The following is a 19,650-nucleotide window of genomic DNA, read 5'->3' on the forward strand; positions in this document are numbered from 1 at the left end:
TATTTTTTTTAATACTAAAAACAATTTTTTATTAAAATTTGACAAAGCGTAAAAAGAGATTTATTATACTCAATTTTACTTTTAGTTCGTTTATTAAGCGTATGTTTTTGTTACGAGACCATGAGCGTTTTGGGGGGAAAGATTACCCCAATAATGAAAATATATATACAGTGTGTTCAGTAAGTAAGGAAACAGGTTAGTTGTTACAAACAATGAGAACAACAGAAACCCATTTCCTTATTTACTGAATGCTATATAATTAATTAAGATGTATTTTGAAGGGGGTAGTAAAAAAATGTCTCATGTATAACTCTTCCCAAAACGAAACCCTGAAAACGCCACTGACTGAGACTTAAATAATTTAGGTGCAGTTTTGGTCACCAGAAAATCAAGAATAAAGAGATAAACTTCCTACGTGCCACATTAAGTCGATCAAATTACTTAGTCAATTCAGTATCAAGTTGATAAAGCCATTTTTGACAAACTATTCTCTTGAGTAGGGTTGTTAAAAACATGGTTTTTTAAAACAAATCTGTTTTAAACATAAATAAACAATTTAAAACGTTTTATACATCCTATAAGACCAATATAAATTTTGACATTTTTGGTGTTTTAAACAAGTTCCTACTCACAAGTAAAATTAAAAAAAAAAACCCAGCACAGGGGGGTCGCGGCACAGTGGTGCCGTGGTATAGTTGGATCAAGTATAAAGATATCTGACAGTGATTAAAATCACTATAAAAAAAAAACGCTTGGATGCAAATCTTTAGATAGTGTTTAATTTTAAAAAAATTGGTGTATTATTCCAAAAGCTACATGATCTGCTAGTTCCTTATTAATATCCTGATAAAGATGAAGTATGTCAAATGAAAAAGAAATTATTAAAAAATATTATTTTTTATAAAAAAATTGTGTTGATCCATACACTTTTCAATAAGTTATAGCATTATAAAGTTAAAAATGTAAAAAATAATATCGAGAATTTTCACATAAAAATAGCATTCTGTAGCCATTTTCAATGTGAAGACAAAATAAAGTCCGAAATTTTTTTTTCCACAATAAAGTACATTACATTAGCTTTAATTTAAAATATATATAAAAGTGTCAGACTTTCCGGAACACTTTCAAAAGTTAAGTTAAAAAGGTAAATATTTTGTGAAAAAGTTGTCATTTTGAATTCCCCCCTGTGGGCAGGTAAAAGGTCAGATTTATAAAAAAATATACCAAATAAAAAGTAATGATATCATACATCTATATAAAAAAAAATTATATTGATTTAGTTATTTTTAAAAAAGTTATGGCAATTTTAAGTAAAAAAATTTCGAAAATTAGCTATTTTTAAATTTGTAATTTTTTTGGAGGTTTCCCCATTTATGGGGAACGCGGGAAATTTGTTTAATTATTGAGGGTAATGTCTTCGGCTAGATACGATTTGTGATATTTATATTTATATTTGCAAATCTTTAGATAGTGTTTAATTTTAAAAAATTGGTGTATTATTCCAAAAGCTACATGATCTGCTAGTTCCTTATTAATATCCTGATAAAGATGAAGTATGTCAAATGAAAAAGAAATTATTAAAAAATATTATTTTTTATAAAAAAATTGTGTTGATCCGTACACTTTTCAATGAGTTATAGCATTATAAAGTTAAAAATGTAAAAAATAATATCGAGAATTTTCACATAAAAATAGCATTCTGTAGCCATTTTCAATGTGAAGACAAAATAAAGTCCGAAATTTTTTTTTCCACAATAAAGTACATTACATTAGCTTTAATTTAAAATATATATAAAAGTGTCAGACTTTCCGGAACACTTTCAAAAGTTAAGTTAAAAAGGTAAATATTTTGTGAAAAAGTTGTCATTTTGAATTCCCCCCTGTGGGCAGGTAAAAGGTCAGATTTATAAAAAAATATACCAAATAAAAAGTAATGATATCATACATCTATATAAAAAAAAATTATATTGATTTAGTTATTTTTAAAAAAGTTATGGCAATTTTAAGTAAAAAAATTTCGAAAATTAGCTATTTTTAAATTTGTAATTTTTTTGGAGGTTTCCCCATTTACGGGGAACACGGGAAATTTGTTTAATTATTGAGGGTAATGTCTTCGGCTAGATACGATTTGTGATATTTATATTTATATTTGCAAATCTTTAGATAGTGTTTAATTTTAAAAAATTGGTGTATTATTCCAAAAGCTACATGATCTGCTGGTTCCTTATTAATATCTCGATTAAGATAAAGTATGTCGAATGAAAAAGGGTTTATTAAAAAATATTATTTCTCATAAAAAAATTGTGTGGATCCATACACTTTTCAATAAGTTATAGCATTATAAAGTTAAATATAATATAAAAAATAAAATCGAGAATTTTCACACGAAAATAGCATTTGGTAGCCATTTTCGCCGTGACGATAAGTCTAGAGGTCAAATTTTTTTTTTTAATTAAAGTATATTACATTAGCATTAATTTAAGATATTTATAAAAGTGTCAGACCTTTTCAAAAGTTAAGTTGAAAAAATTAATTTTTTGTAAAAAAGTTGTCATTTTAAATCCCCCCCTGTGGGCAGGTAAAAAGTCAGATTTATAAAAAAAATATACCAAATGATAGGTAATGACATCATGCATCTATAAAAAAAAGAATTATATTGATATGTTTATTTTTGAAAAAGCTACGGCACATTTTAGTAAAAAAAATTGAAAAAATTTCGAAAATTAGCGATTTTTAAATTTGTAATTTTTTTGGAGATTTCCCCCATTTACGGGAACGGGGGAATTTTTTTCAATTTTTAAGGGTAATGTCTTCGACTAGTTACAATTTGTGATCTTTTGACGTATCGTTGAAAGAAATTCGTTCGGTGAGAGCTGAGGAAAAGTGGTAATAGACACAAAAAACAAAAAAAAAAAACGAAAAAACACATCATAGTAAAACCAATACCTTCTCAGCTTCGCATCGAAGCTAAAAAAAATGAATTCAATTAAAAATATATAATATTAGCAAACTGAAAATATAACATTTAATTTTATTTTGAGAATTTTTCAATTAATAAATTTAAAGAATTTTATTCAATCAAAATGTTTTCTACATTTTATCTTGTGGGTTGTGTTAAAGTAAGATCATTTTTTACCAGATATCAAACGAAATATTTTTTATTAATATCGTATAATTGTCTTGCAATTGTTAGTCATAAGAAAAACAATCTTCTATGTCTCCATGAAAAATACTTTTTGTGTTTGCAGTTCTTCTTTCTTTTTGTAGCTACTCGGTTAATATTTACATATATGTAAAATATGATATTAAATATTCTCGGACCAAAAACATTAATAAAAATTTTTAATTAAGTCGCATTAATATGACATTATTTATAAATTGTATCTTTTGTTATTTCGTTAATTAAAGCGCATTTGGTATTCGAGCGTCCATTACAGCAGTTGGTGACTGATAATAAGAAACTACAAGACTTCTGGTTTTCTATCATTTAAATTAAAACCTTTTGGCGCCACCTGCAGATTATNATTTATAAATTGTATCTTTTGTTATTTCGTTAATTAAAGCGCATTTGGTATTCGAGCGTCCATTACAGCAGTTGGTGACTGATAATAAGAAACTACAAGACTTCTGGTTTTCTATCATTTAAATTAAAACCTTTTGGCGCCACCTGCAGATTATTGAAGCTTCTCCAGCTGCTTGTGTATTTTTCGAGAGTTAGCTAGTTGTATGTTTTTTTATTTCATTTGCATAGAACATTCAGTTATTTCTGTACTTATATTTCACAGTATCTGATAAGCCATATTTTTGTATTAGATATTATTTTAATAACAGATGTAGTTGTATCCGGAACCCTCCGGGTCTTAGATGTTAATTTGTATAAAGGTATGACAATTACTTTTTGTATTATTAAGACCAACACCCGTGTTAAACCATCAATTTTATACTCGAGGGAATTAAATGAATAAGAACATAATCAATGGTGAATATCATCATTGTTATATTACAATGTTCATAATAATTCTAACATAAAATAATCAATTTGCTGCAGCCTTCTCAATATTTTTTTCATTAGAGACTAAAAAAGTATTTTATATTCTAAGAAATTTCGTGTCGACTCTATAATAATAATTTATCAAAAGATTATTCCAAGAATTAAGAACATTAATTTTTAAAAAGGTAAATTTTTTTTCAATAAATTTAATTATTTATTAATTTTTTTTCCATACAGATAATTTTATTTTGGGACAAAATAAATGAAGTAATGCATACTTTTAATAAAATATCTAATAACAAAATCACGATAATTGAAATGGATAATTTTGTTAAATAAAATGTATAAATTTGAAAAAACAATAATTTTTAATCCATAGATTATTTAAAATAAATCAATTGACTAAACAATAATTGAGTTTCGATCATGCAAGTTTAAATTTTACAAGGTCGTATGAGATCTTTGTCTTTCGATGGCGTTAGAAAGGAAAGTGATACGTCCTTTCCAATATACAAAGTGATTGATTATTATTGACCATTACAGTTCTTCTAAAATAATTATAATGTTTAAAAAAAATGTCGGTTTTGTTGAATAGTATTTATTTTTTAATCTACAAGTGGTTAAATATTTTTCAAGTTTTACTTTTTCCCTTATAAGAGTACCTACTTTGTTTTTGTTAATAACAACATATATATTTAACAAACTAAAAAATAAAAAAAGTATTTAATNTTTTTGTTAATAACAACATATATATTTAACAAACTAAAAAATAAAAAAAGTATTTAATTTTGTAATTGAAAACTATTATCATATCAAACCTAATTTGACAATAAATACTTTAAAAACATTAAATATGAATAATTTTAATTGTCTATATGGAGAATGTAGGCTAAGTAACTCTTTAAATGATTAAGTGGAAAATTTTTAAATTTTTGAGGGTAATATCTTTAACTAGATAATAGTTGTGATCATTTAATGTATCGTTAAAAAAAGTTGGTTAAGTGAGAGCTAAAAAAATAAATGAGCCACAAAAAAAAATTTTTTCGTATTAAAGTATATTTTTATCATTTTTATCAACTGTCCTCATATCGCATTCAATACTTTCGATGCGTTACAATAAAAGAAAATAATCATACCATTTCCCATTATTGTATTATTAATAAGAAACTGTAAAAATCTTTGAGCGTATGAATAAAATTAATTAATTTAACAATAATATTTCCGCTTATCCCTTAAGACCATTGTGTTATAATGCATACAACACTTATTATTCAGTAGTCTATAAATCATTGTTTATTAGTCATCAAATTAAATATATATTATTCATATTAATCCTTTAAACTATTTCGAAAAATATGTCTAAAAATACATTGATACAAATCTAATGTAATAACTATAAGAAATTCTTTAGTTGTGACAAATCATCTATTTTAAGTAAAATAATATATAATAACTAACAGAATCGAGTAATAAACAGATAATAGTAAAAAGTCGTGACCTCTTTGCACATTTAGATGAATTGAATTTAATATTAAAGGACATAAAAACTGTCAATTCGACCCACTGCTCCTTGAATTTATGAACTTTCAATAAGTGTAAGAGTGTCTCGGCAATATTTATAATTTTACAAAAAACGAAGCATATTTATTTTTAACCTTGCTTCCAACATTACTAAGGTAAATTCACATTTTACAGAAGGTTTAAAGTTATAATAAGTAGTAATAATTTAAGTATAACTAGTACATAAATTAAGTAGGGAATCAAAAAATTAAGTGATTTCTAGAACAAAATATTGCTTAAATAAATAAAAAAAATCAATAACGTTTGAACGAAGTTAACCAGCCTAATCCAAACTTTGAATGGGTTACCTGTGTAGTCAATACAAAGAGACTCTCTTGCGAAGATAGAGAACTCACTTATATTTCCTTACTATTCAAGGTATTTATTGACACGACTCACAGTCAGCACAAGCTTAGATAACTATTGGTATGAGTGGAGTTAATGATAATTTCTGTGTGATAATTAATCACAATAATTTCTATTTCAAATTATTATTATATTAATACATTTTCAAATATTACTTTGTTTTTCTATATTTTACATCTTCTCATAAGACCCTCGTACTCATATCCCGAGAGAAAATTTTATTATATCACTTTAATCATAGAAAACTACTATTTTACATTTACATTTATTATTTGAGTTACTATAGTTGACACATTTTAATACAACTTAATAACTTTATCCTTTAATTTCATCATTCAGGCGAAGATGTTGTAAAGCTTTTTGAAACTTTCCCCACTGTGATTTATCTAGCCTTGATCCGATTCCAAGCATTTACATTTGTATTTTGTTGATCAACAATAAATATAGTCATTTTTTTCAAGGAAAAATATGTTTAGAGTTAAAAAACTGGACAAAAAATAAAATAATATTTAAAATTTATTTAATAGTAAATTAAGAAAAACCAAAGTATTGGAATTATTGGAAAACGATCATTAATTGGAAAGGCTGTTTTTGAAAAAGTAGACCATTTTAAATACCTTGAAGCACCCATCAAGAGTAATAATGACTGGATAGTAAACCTTATACACAAAGCGAAAAATGGCTATTATATATTGTTAAAGTTTTTCAAAATCAAATTATATACAAGGACAATATTAAGAATGATTTGGCTGTAGTTAGACCGGCGTTGACGTATGATTGCGAGGCGTGGACGATAACAGTACACATGGAGAGAAGTTTACTCTATTTTGAGAAAAAGATATTGAAAAAGATCTGCAGTGTAATTACAGTGAGTTTGGGCGCTGGCTGATATGAAGCTATACAAATATTATAGGTACAATAATTAAATTTTTAATAATTTTTCAAAAAGACTCTTTATAAAAGATTGAGAAATATCTCCATTAATTGTGAAAAAAATATTTTCTAAAGATGATGATAATAAAATAAATACTTTTGTACATAGATTCAGTACAAAATTATTACTCACAATCATAAAACCGAAAATATTGTGCGAAATTTAAGAATTAAAAACATTGAAAAATAAATAATAACAATGATTTTGTATTATGTAATATAGAATCATTGCTTACATTATTATTAATATATAATGATTAAAAGTTCAATGAACAATTAGTTATCTGTTTTTAAATGAACTGTCTTGCAATTTAATTTTTCAAAAAATCTAAAAAAAATTCTAGTAAAGGAGGATTTAGTTGATTAATTAATAAACTGAAAAAATTGTATAATTTACTGGTAAAAGTTTTATTTATATCATTAATTTATTAAAATTTTATATTTGATCAAATTGAACTCTCATTTACTGAGTTAGATAAAAACTTATAATAATTGCACTTATCAAAGTTATACAAATTAAGAATTATGAACAAATTGACCATAACCATCAATAAAGTATAATAAATCATAACTAAGATAAAACAAAACAAAATAGAAAAACTATATATTAAAAAGAATGTCAAAAGGATTAAATTGTTGTACTTTCTGTTGATCCTTGATAATTGAATTCTTCATTTAATAAATTTAAGTTTCTATAAAAAAATAACAGAGTTAACACTTTTAAATCATAACACTATAGTATTTTATCTATGATATAAAAATAAATAAAAATTATTGATCACTTATAACTAATATTATTTAAAAACTAGTTAAGTAGTTAAGTATTTCTAACATTTTTAGTTTTAATTAATTAATTAATTTTTTTTGAAAGTGGTTCTATTAATTCTTTATTAAAATTTAAAAAAAAAAATAAAATCATTAACTTATATACCTGTCATTCACAGCTTTAAGAAGTTCAGATCGTTCAGACATAGATATAGCTAAACGTAATGTACTCCAAATTGTTTCGGATAGAGCTGGACTTTGCGAATTAGTACTTATAGCTGATGCTTGTTGGTTTAGAGCTTCTAGTAAGTGTTCAATTGCTTCTCTAGTTATGAATTACAAAATAATTAGTTATTATAATTTTTATAATATAAATTTTTAATTAAGATAAAACAAATGAGATGCATCAGATCTTATTATTATAAACTTAGATCTATCATACATTGTAACATTACTTTGTGTATATTTGTAATACCTTAATATGTATTAAGCTAATGGTATAGTAGTTAAAGCTTTAGATCAAATAAAAAAAAAAAAATGAAATACTTAAGAATTTACTTATATGTATCAAGATGAATACAAGTAATTCCTAAATTGTAACGAGCTCTAACAAATCCAGGACATAATTCCAATGCATTTCGATATGCTTCAATAGCCTCTTCACATCGACCCCCATTAGCTAATGTTGCTCCGAGTCGATTCCATAAACGAGCATCCTTAAGAAAATTTAAATTATAGAAAATATTTAGACATTACATTGTAAACTGTATTTGAAATACTTCAGGTTTTATTTGAAGAGCAGCTTTGAAACAATCAACTGCTTTATCATTTTCGTTGTTAAGATTAAGCAATACTCCTAATCCATTTTGAACATCTGCATCAATGTACCCTGTTTCTACACTTCTCTGAGCTGCTTCAATGTACATATCTTTAATTGACTCATACAATTGTCTAAACAAAATAAACCTTAATATTATTATTATGATCAACAGAAATAAAATTAAAATATAGTAGCATAAAGTAACACAATTTAAGAAAGATATATATAAAGAATAATATATTTTTTTTTAACTTACCTAAGTAGTCTATATTTCTCGATTTATAAGTGGTTAAGTACTTTAAGGTCTATTTTTAATTTTTTATAAGTGTATTAACTTTAATTTTTTTTATCAAAACTTACATAGTTAACAAGCTCAATGTTAAAATATTACTAAGAATATTACTGATTGTTAACAATTTTTGAACCATTATTTGAGAAGCTATAAACATTTTTATACTTATGAAAGAGTAAAAATTCGGAAAAGTACTTCCGAAAAAAAAAATAATTTAAAAAAAAAGAACAGAACCCACACCTAAACACCAGTCTACATTTAGAAATGTTATTAACTTGCAAAATAATGGTCCAAAATCTTATATTGCCCAGCTAATTTCTCAGACTATTTCTTATTCTATAAGCTAGTTAAATATACATATGTATGTTACCTTTAAAAAAAAATTTAACACTTATAAGTATTATGAGATAGTACTATAAATTTGACAAATATTTTCAAATATAAAAATTGTTGGTTTTGTTAGTTATATTGTAACAATTTATATTATTGTTACATTGATATTTATTATATTGCAAAAAAAATTAAAATAATTTGTATTTTACTTAGATTTATAGAACAGAAAACATACGTAGTAAATAAATATTTCATCACATTGGATTCATCTAGTATTGGTTTAGATTTGACAATATCCGTATATTTTGGGTTTTGATTTAACCATTCCTAAACATAATATTATTAATTTTTTGTCTTTGTAAAATTAATAATAAATTTTTGTTTTTGGTTGCATACCTTGAGGGTTCTACATGCTTGTAAATTACAGCTCTCATTTGTGTAACAAGCAGCCAAACAAAGTATAGCTGTTAAGTTGTTTGGTTCCAGTTCTAAACATTTATTAAGTGCACTTATTGCCAAATTATCCTTATAATAAAAAATAAAGCATAAATATTATATATCTATAATAAAACTATAGTATTTATAATTATAATTATTTTAATTCTTAGATCTTTAAACTAATAAATAAACAAAATATTTGATTATACAAAATTATCTTCATACTTGTTCATTTTCAGCTTGAGTAGTACCTAAAAGTTGCCAAGCTTCTGCATTAGACATGTCATGTTTTACAGCTGCTTCAAAACACAAAACTGCAATAGGCAATTCACCTGCTTCTAAACGACGTTTGCCTTCAGCCAATGGATTTTCAATGGACTCCATTTCATTGTCAGAATTAAAGGCATATTCCTAATATTCAAAAAATATATTTATATGGCGAATTAACTTAATTTGACAACTGAAATCACTTATATTCTTTCAAATACATGATTCATTTTAAAGTATACTAGAAGTTAAAAAATATAGTTTACATGTTTTCAGTAAAAAGTAAAAAAAGTTATAACATAAGTTCATTATCTAATAAGTAGATCATAGATAATATTTACATATTAAGTAAAACCAAGATGCATTACTCACTATATAAAATAATATTATTAATAGGGCTGTGAATTTAATATATTAAACTCATTTAATAAGTATGTAAATATGCATTAAAAATTATTATGAATACATATATAAAATTAGATTAGATTGAGTTATCATAAAATTTGCATATAATAATTTTACATGTATCTTATTTGTAAAAAAAAATGCATAAATACATAAAAATTGTGAAAATATGCACTGATATGCAACCACGATATACACAAAATAAGATTTCACAATTAAATTATACACAATACAAAACAAATTTTAATAAAAACCATTTTTTGATACAACGTAGCAAAAACGACATACAAATGCATTTAATTCACAGTCCTAATCATTGCATAATTATGAATAAGTTTACTTGAGCTTTTTCAGCATTTTTCATTTCTTCATACTCAGAGTACCATGACTGAAAATTGTTTGTTTCATTTAAAAATCTATCAATGTCTTCATTATTAGTAGTCTCTGTTGTATTTTCTAATATTTCATTAGCTAATATTGGTTGTCCAATAGCAGATATAGAACTTTTCAAACTTGATGAACCAGTAACTAATTCATCAGATGGATTAAATTCCAAAACTTGATGATTTAAGTCATTAAATACATTTTGTTGAAAATTTCTATATGCAAATAATGAGTCTCTAAGTGGCTCATTGTATTGGCCAGCCATACAATTAATGCTGTTCATCATCATTTCACTGTATGAATCCTAAAATTAGGGATGATTTTAACTATTAAAAAAAAAATCATTGGTCAGAATATAAGTCAATTTAAAAGTTTCTGTAATTTTTGATTATGCCATTTTGAAGACACCTAATTTTGAAACAGTAATATTATAGTAATGAATAAATACAATTATGTAATTTATCTCCTTTTATTATATGAATATTCAAATACATTATTTAGTTATAAATTTTAATGGAATATATTGTCTTCAGTATGACTATAACAAAATTTAAAAAACCTAAAACTTAAGAATATGAAATTAAAAATTTAAATTACCAAATTTAAATCATCATGTAGTACAGAATCAGTAAAATTTGTATCATATTTACTTTCATTTTCACCATTTTTTTCAAAATCAGATTGTGATTTCAAAGCATTACTCCTAAAATGTTTTATTAAAAACAAAAAAATTTCAAAACCATACACTAAAATAAAAGTTATAGCTGTTATGTTTGAAGGGTGTAACCAAATCTTCCCTTTTTTAGAACCTAATTAAAGCAAAAAAAAATATTCAATTATCCAAAAAAAGTAGTGTTTTTACAACATTTTAAAATAAAAAGGTAAATCATACACTTTTCTTAAAAATAATTTTATCATATAACTTTCCGCTCTGAATTTTTACAGCTTTAGTTACTTTTATAATTAGTGGTATGTGTCTGTATAAAAATTAAACAGATTTTTTAATTTTTTTTAAATCTAAAAAATGTATAATCTAATATTGTTTATAAAAAATTCTAAGTGTCCTTTTACTAATTTATATATCTAATTTTTTCTAAAACACATTTTTCTATCTATAGTAGTAAGTATGTTTTTTATTAAAACAGCATCTAGTTTTCAATAATGAATACAGAAAGAGCACCAAAGTAAAAATTATCATAAAAAGCATCATTATTTTTCTAAGTAAATTGCCCCAGATATTAAAAAAGTAAAAAACTTATTACATACTCATTATGGGACGATTCTAATTCTTTTACCCATTCAGGAGCATAACCGTATTCATAAACATCATCTTTTACCAACATTTTGTTTTCTGTTGAACTCCAAATGTTTGGATCATACAAGTAGTCCTAAAGTAAAATATTTTGGATGAGTTAATAAAAATCTATGTTTAAATATAAAAGAGTATACAGTAGGGACTTCAATAACCTAAAATGTCAGGACTGTAACTATGTAGATTAATCAGATAGCTGATAAACAGAAATTTTATAATAAACAAACATTAATAGACTTGTAATTTCAAAATTAAATTTTTGGCATTAAAATAAAGATGAATAATTAGGTATAAAAATATATAATAAAAAATAATCAAAAGTTTTTTTTTGTTTTGGTTAAAATAGTAACAGTTAATTAAGTTTCTACTGTTTTTATAAATTTCAAAAAATACAAAAAAATTGTGTATTACACTTAATAATTATAAAAAAAGATTAAATCAACTTATAATACAGCTTATAAAATTAAGCTCAATTATACTACTTAATAAGGTCTTCCCTTAAAAAAATTCTAAAAAATATTTTCTAACATTATTTTTGATTTCTTTAGCTAGTTGTTCTGGCCAAGGGTCTTCTTGAATACAAAAATTCATTTCGGCATTTCTCATTTCTGCCAGTATATTATCCATTTTGAATGTGTCAGATTCTTCAGAGCTAAAGAATTGATCTGCAAGCTAAAATAACAAACATATTCAGGGTTATTATTAATAAGATATCCTATGTATGTTTAACAATTAAAATCTCATTTACTTCTCCTGTAGTGGCACTTAAAAAACTTTGAGTTACATTCTGATCAGACTGGCTTGCTTGTCTAAGATCTTGATCTTTCAATCCATGGTCTTGAACAAAATGAGATGACAATTGAACTAATGAGTTTGAACCACCGCAATCACCTTCAACTAAATCTTGCAAAGACATATTTAACTGAAACAATCTAATGGATAGAATCTTTTTTAAATTAATAGATGTATAAATCTTATTCTATAACTTAGAGGCTCGAACATAAGTAAATCTATTAGGAATGAGTTTTTATTTTATTAATAAGATAAAAAATTTAACAAAATACATAATCAAAATTTAAAAATGCCAATTGTTTTTAATTCAAATTGAAAAATATTAAATTTTACAAATTAGTTTAATTATTTTTAATAGTTAATATAATATCATCAAAAATTAGTTCTAATTTAAGTTATAATAATTTTGACAAGATTTACGCATGAAATAAAATTTTATTTTAATTAAGTAAATTAATTAATTAAAACTCTAGTATATATACTATCAACTAAGTTTAAAGAATGTTTTGAACTTCAACCTACTTTTTCGCATAATGTAGGTCACATTTTTTAAATAGACGATAATTTTTATTATGCTAAAACTGCAAAAGTATTCATCTTTTAATGAAAATTATTTTTTAACTATACACATAGTCTTTCAACAAGAATAGAGACACAAATCAAAATTTTTAATGTTTCTGAATTTTTACATTCATAATAAAATAATCAAATTTTAAGTCAGGGAAGTTTCATTACCCAATAAGTTATAATAGTTGTCGCAAGAATTAAATTAATAATTAAACAGCTTATATTTATCAAATTGTTTTTCTTCTTTTCTAAAATCAGTATTTTATGAGTTATAAATATATAAGTATTTTTTAAATAATAAGTTATTAATTTTACCAATAAACAATTTATATATATATATATGTGTGTGTGTGTGTATGCCGAATAAATAGGCATTACTCATAAGATAGAACTAAAGGGATAGGGTAGATTGTGAAATACTTCATTATGCTTATGATAATAAATTTAATTTCAACTTGTGTTTCAAATAGTGATGAGAAAAAAGAAATTAAAGATGCAACATTTAATTAATACATTACCAAAAATTCGTAAGATTGGGTAATGCACCTTTTTATTTTCATGACATACAAAGCAGTTAAACATAATTAAAAAATTATTAATGTAGGTACAGAATATTATGAGATCTAAGTTTATCAAATTAGGTAATTATGTATTAGACCTGGGTCAGCTTTTAATAGGTAATTTTTTACCTAAAATGTAGATTCAGCATGTCAAAGGGAGGCTTAACCTTTTAATAGCCCCTGGATATGGCATGGGCTGTACTAACAAATTAAATTATTATAACACTTAATTATTCCAAAACTTCATATAATGTAAAGAGTATTCAAAAAGTATTAAAAAATATTTGTATTGTTTTAATTATTGTAACATTTTAACTGTTCTTTAATTATTAAACATTTTATTGTGCAATATTTAGTTTTTAATACATAACATTTAATAATTGTAAAATTTAAATTACATTTTTGATCAGAATAATGTAAAAATGTTTCAAATTTTTTTTTATGTTATAACTATATTATTTTATGTTAAATTACTGTTTATATTAAATACATTTTTCTAATTGATTGCCTTATTGTGGTTTTGTTCAGGTTGCTAGTTTTAAGAGCCTGGGTTCTGCAGTTAATTATTTAAAGAAAATAACATTAAATAATAATGTTACATCAAATCAAAAATAGCCACTATTTTTATGATACTTAAAACATCGAAACATTAAAATTTTAAAGTCAACTAAACCATATACTTTATAACTCAAATATTAATTATTTTAAAAATAAAATTTCTATTATGTAGAATTAAAAATAAATATAAAAAAATTTCCATATGTTTTTACTGGTTCGTTATGATAATTTTAAAGTAATCACATATTATACTGAAATGCCGCAAGGACGATACTGAAAGGAAGAACTTCATACTACTCCTTATTCTACAAGAATCATTAGGAAATCAAGCTCATGATATAGTGAAAAATGTAAAATTTATTAAATCAATACAAATTAAAGAGAAAATTTAATATAACCATTATAAATGAAGGGTACAGAAGAAAAACAGTAGAAGTCAATTTTAATTTGATTTGCCACTTAGCAATAGTATTAAGTAATGAAGTTCATTCTATTTAAAATATTAAAATTTTTCTAATATTTAAGTGTTAATTTTTATTTTATCACTATAAGGATAGGAGTTTATAATTTTTTTTTGTCCTTCTGAAAAATTTAAAGACATAGAAAATTACTTGTATTCTCCTATACTCTTCAATAATTTATTAATTTGATATTTTAGACTAATGCCTCAGCAGTTGGACTTTTTGTTATAAAAAAGAAGAAAAATTTGGTTTTAGTAATTTATTTAATATTAATCATAAATAATCAATTCTTATTAAATTTTAATAACTTATTTATTAAAATAGTCCAAGTGTGTCTATATAAAAGGCTACCTTGGGCAACTACCCAAGAATGCAATGAAAAGGGCACTTATTAGAATTTTGGGCCGTATGAGCTGATGATCTCGATAAAGCTCTGGTAAAAATGTATGCAATGTTATTTATAATTAACTTTTATTATAATTATACCCACAGTTTAATCAGGATTTAATGTTTTATTTAAATAAAAATAATAAAATGTAAAAAATAATTATTATATAAACAAAATTTTATGAAAACATGTAATATTATTTTGACCTTTAAACAATTATTTTCATTTTTGTCAAATAAACAACCATTTAAAAAGAATTTTAAATTACTAACATTAAAAATATCCTTTTATTAAACTAGTTTCATAAATATTATTTTACTTAAATTTTCTTTTACAAATAAATTTTTGGCAACTTTGTTTGAATTATAAGTTAAAAAACTAGTTTAACTAAGTTAATACTGTACATAACAGTTATAATGAAATTTGATAGGCGTTGATTTCTATGTTGCAATAAAATTAACAATTGGTAAAATATGTTTATAAATATATTAATATTATCTAATTTTAATTACAAAAATCTACAATGATTGTAATATTTTTCAAATATTTTATTAAAAAAAAGAAGTGGGAGTATAATAAACTATTGAAAGCACTTTGAAAAATTTTATCATTAATATATTATTGATTACACTAACTCGTTTAGATTAAAAATATTTTTTGTTCTACTTGTTAATTATTGTACAAATAAAACAATGAATTATTTTTTAATGTATTTTGTTAGTCACAAATTGGGGGAACTTAGCCTCTTCATAAATTTTGTTGAAATCAAGCCTGTATATTTATTTTTAATGTTTATTAATTTCCAGCTCTTAAAATTTTGTCATCTTTTAGAGTTATTGTAGATATTTTTTAAACTATCAACATTCAGGATATAATATTTATAAATAATTACAATCATATTTTTTATAAATAAAAATTTACTTTATTTTATCATTATAAACTATAAAAAATATAATAACATTTTTTGGCATCCTTAATAGCATGTTATATCAAACAAATATAAAAAAAAAACCACAGATTAATATATTTTTTGTCATCAATAAAATTAATGATCAAGTACTTTTAATAGGTACTTGATCTACTTAATTTTAAAAGAATAACTCACCAATTAATTGCTATGTATTAAAAATGTACATAATACTTTCGAAAAAATAAAAAAAAGAAATACAATACAATACTATAATACCAAAATTAAGTTCTCCTAATTGTTTATTTACTAATTATAAAATGTCGCTAATGGTTCACAAAAAATAAAGTTAGGTTTGTTCAATAGACAACAAAATGTAAAATGGTTCAAAGGCAAACAAAATATAAAACTCATAAGAAAGAGAGATCAAGAGATATTAAAAATTTTAAGCCCACTTTTAATAACCAACTTTTATCTAATGTTTGTAAAAAGATTAAGTTTACTCTTAGGTTCCTTCTGTGATCGTGCTTTAGAAAATATATTCCAAAATCTTAATGTTTCATCTCCAGCTCCTGTTACAATAGACTCTCCATCTGGTGACATTGATAAATATAAAACCCTAAATGTATGACCTGTAAGTTTAGCAATTTGACTCATTGATGGATATTTCCATACAACAATTTGATTTTGTGAATATCCATGAGTGCTGACAAGTTCTTGAGTATTTCTAGACCAAGCAAGATTACACACTTGAGACCCAGTATCAATACACTGCATTGGTTGACCTGTTAAAGTATTCCAGAATCGAATACATTTATCTGCTGTACCTCCACCACTAGTCAAAAGACCTCTTTGATGTGGAGACCATGCTATTGCTTTAACTGCTGCTGTATGTTGATTATAGGTTAATTGTGGAGTATAAGCATGAGTATTCCACACATATAATCTGTTGTCATTACCTCCGGAAGCTAGGTAACGGTTATCTGGAGACCATTTTAAACCACATACTTCTTGTCTATGTCCAGCATATCTTCTACAAGTAGATAAACTTGGACCTCTCATATCTCTTAAAAATATATTACGATCACGACTTCCAGAAGATACAACATCACCATTCCAAGCAATAGCTCCAACTCTTCCAGCATGACCAGTTAAACTATTAACTTGTTTTTCTGCTGCAATATCCCAAACTTCTACAGATCCTTCTTGAGTACCAAATGCTAAATAATTACCTTTGTCATTCCAGGCAACTGAAGTTACTACATTTCCATCAGAAGATAAATCACTAATTCTTGTTACTTTACTAGTTGTAGCTGACCAAAGATACACACAACTTCCAAGCCCTACAGCTAATAAATTTGATGATGACCAATCAACTAAATTCAAATAAAAATCATCTTGTAACTCTGGAGCATCTAGAACTTTATAAGGAACTCTTGATATTTTGCGAGGAATTTTTCTAGGTGATCGTAAAATTTCTTGGCTTTTAGCACCTAAGGGTGATAATGAATAAGGAGCACATGATTGTATATTATCAACTTGTTCTGGGCTTGATGAATAAAATTGGAATAAATTTCTTTTTATGGCTAATCGATCTCGATTTTTATCTAATAATCCTATTTCTCCTACACTGGACCCCAAAAGTTCATTATGAAGAATAGCTTTGTAAGCTCCATCTTTATTGGCAGACTCACTTTGGAAATCTTTTTTTCCATATTCTAAACCATTTCTAAAGTCAGATATGATATTAAATCTTGCAGTGAGATTGTTTGCTTCTCGATATGGTATAAATCGATCAGCTCTAAAATTGTTAAAAGCCATTTGCTCATGTCGCATTGAAATATTAGCTTGTCCAGTTTTAAACTTTTTATAAGATTTTGACTCGCCAGGGTCATTATCTACTTCCATTTCTTCAAGTCTTTTAAAACCCATTAAAGTATTTTCTTTTTCTACAGTTTGAGGCTTAACGTCAACTGCAGCTTGCTGCATTTGACGATTTTTTAAAACAACATAATCAGGACTTCTAGATAGCTGCACTCTCAGTCTCATTGCAAATGTTGGATCCATTCCTTCATCCATGTTTGTAACTTTGTTTAAGCCTAATAAATAAATTCCAATGCCATTTTAATTCCCAATTAATTACAATAAAAAAATTAGTCATATTTTTCGTTTATTATCTATTTTCCTAATTGGTATTTATCTCAAAGACAATCCTTCAAAGAATTATTCATTTAATTTTAAAAATTTCATTTTGAGAGAAATTAGCAAATTTAAATTCATATTTCATTAAAAAACAATCAACTCTTTTAAAAATTTTAGATTAATTAATATCATGATAATTTATTATTTACAAAATATATTTTTAGTTTGTTTTTATGTTCATTAACTAGTAATTGACATCTTACTTACAGATTACAAAAGTAAAACAAGGTTTAATTTTGTACCAGTAAAAGGTTAACATGTTGACCAGCAACAAATTTCCATGAACTTACATTTCTTTAAAGTACGTCAAACAGAAATGCATACATTCCTTGTTCCATGTTTGTTAGGTTAGTTATAAATTAGACTAATATCATAATTAATTACACTTTTCAAAAGTTTAAAATTTAAATAATAATATTGGGTCAATGCATCAATTAAAATTACATTAAAAAAACTAATCCAGTAAAAAAGCAAATATTTATTATCAAAATATGCTACCAGTAAAAAACAAGTGTTTAAAATGCATTTCTATCTAATAAATATATGAGGAAATCTTCATATATATTTTTTTTTTACAAAATATTAAAATCAAGATTAAAATGTAAAAATATCAATTATAGAATCTATTTTTATAGTATAATTGATAAATTCACATATCTTTATTGAATTTAAAAATATTTTCATTAATTTTAATTTTATATAAATTGTGAAATTAATTAAAGTTCTTGAAAATTTAATTAAATTAACTATTATTATTATATACTATAGTTATTACTTTAATACTCATAATAAATTTGGTAAATATTATATATATTATTTAGTTAGAACAAAAAAACTCTAGCCATCAAATTGAATGTATGAAATTAAAATAAAACAAACAAATAAATTGATCTTAAAAAAAACATATTAAAAATTATAAGATTGTGATTAAATGCCCCCACCTAATTAATAACATAATATTCAACTTTATGAATAAATATCAACTAAATTTGAAAATAATTATTATATACATATGCTTTAATATTTGTCAATAATAAAAATATTCTAATTTGACATTATTTTGAAACTTACTGTAGTTTTTGACGATACGAAAACAATTTTACTTCTTCGACGGTCGTTAAAATTTAATGTATGTTGATAATTATTCGAGTATCATCATTTAATATCTTTCTTTTTTATATTTTGAGTTAGAAAAGATAATTGATTTAATTATTAACATACAAACACTCAAAATGTTATAAAAAACTACAGTAATTTATTTAAAATTTTTAAATGTAAAATTGGTAAAACAATTATTGGAACAATAACAGTAAAAGGAAGAAATCATAAGCGATTATCGATTCCTTATA

At 24.1% G+C, this 19,650-nt stretch overlaps 1 protein-coding gene across 2 annotated transcripts; it reads right to left on the minus strand.

Moving 5' to 3' along the window:
- Window positions 1-7,348: 7,348 nt before the first annotated feature.
- LOC126894716 (fizzy-related protein homolog) lies at window positions 7,349-19,628 on the minus strand. Of its 2 annotated transcripts, XM_050665922.1 has the most exons (13): window positions 19,373-19,628; window positions 12,615-12,798; window positions 12,395-12,538; window positions 11,821-11,942; window positions 11,152-11,257; window positions 10,511-10,858; window positions 9,724-9,909; window positions 9,457-9,585; window positions 9,296-9,387; window positions 8,395-8,566; window positions 8,174-8,331; window positions 7,782-7,940; window positions 7,349-7,542 (listed from the first exon to the last, which is right to left on the minus strand). In XM_050665922.1, the coding sequence occupies exons 2-13, from the start codon at window positions 12,780-12,782 to the stop codon at window positions 7,479-7,481; spliced, it is 1,848 nt and encodes a 615-aa protein (XP_050521879.1). In that variant the 5' UTR covers window positions 12,783-12,798; window positions 19,373-19,628; the 3' UTR covers window positions 7,349-7,478. The 2 variants fall into 2 exon arrangements, with proteins under 2 accessions (XP_050521879.1, XP_050521880.1); XM_050665923.1 differs by lacking the exons at window positions 7,349-7,542; window positions 7,782-7,940; window positions 8,174-8,331; ... (7 more) ...; window positions 12,395-12,538; window positions 12,615-12,798 and adding an exon at window positions 16,326-18,198 and having other exon boundaries at window positions 19,373-19,627.
- Window positions 19,629-19,650: the final 22 nt, after the last annotated feature.

Source organism: Daktulosphaira vitifoliae, unplaced genomic scaffold, assembly GCF_025091365.1.
Source record: "Daktulosphaira vitifoliae isolate Bord-2020 unplaced genomic scaffold, ASM2509136v1 Scaffold_1, whole genome shotgun sequence".
Lineage (NCBI taxonomy): Eukaryota > Metazoa > Arthropoda > Insecta > Hemiptera > Phylloxeridae > Daktulosphaira > Daktulosphaira vitifoliae.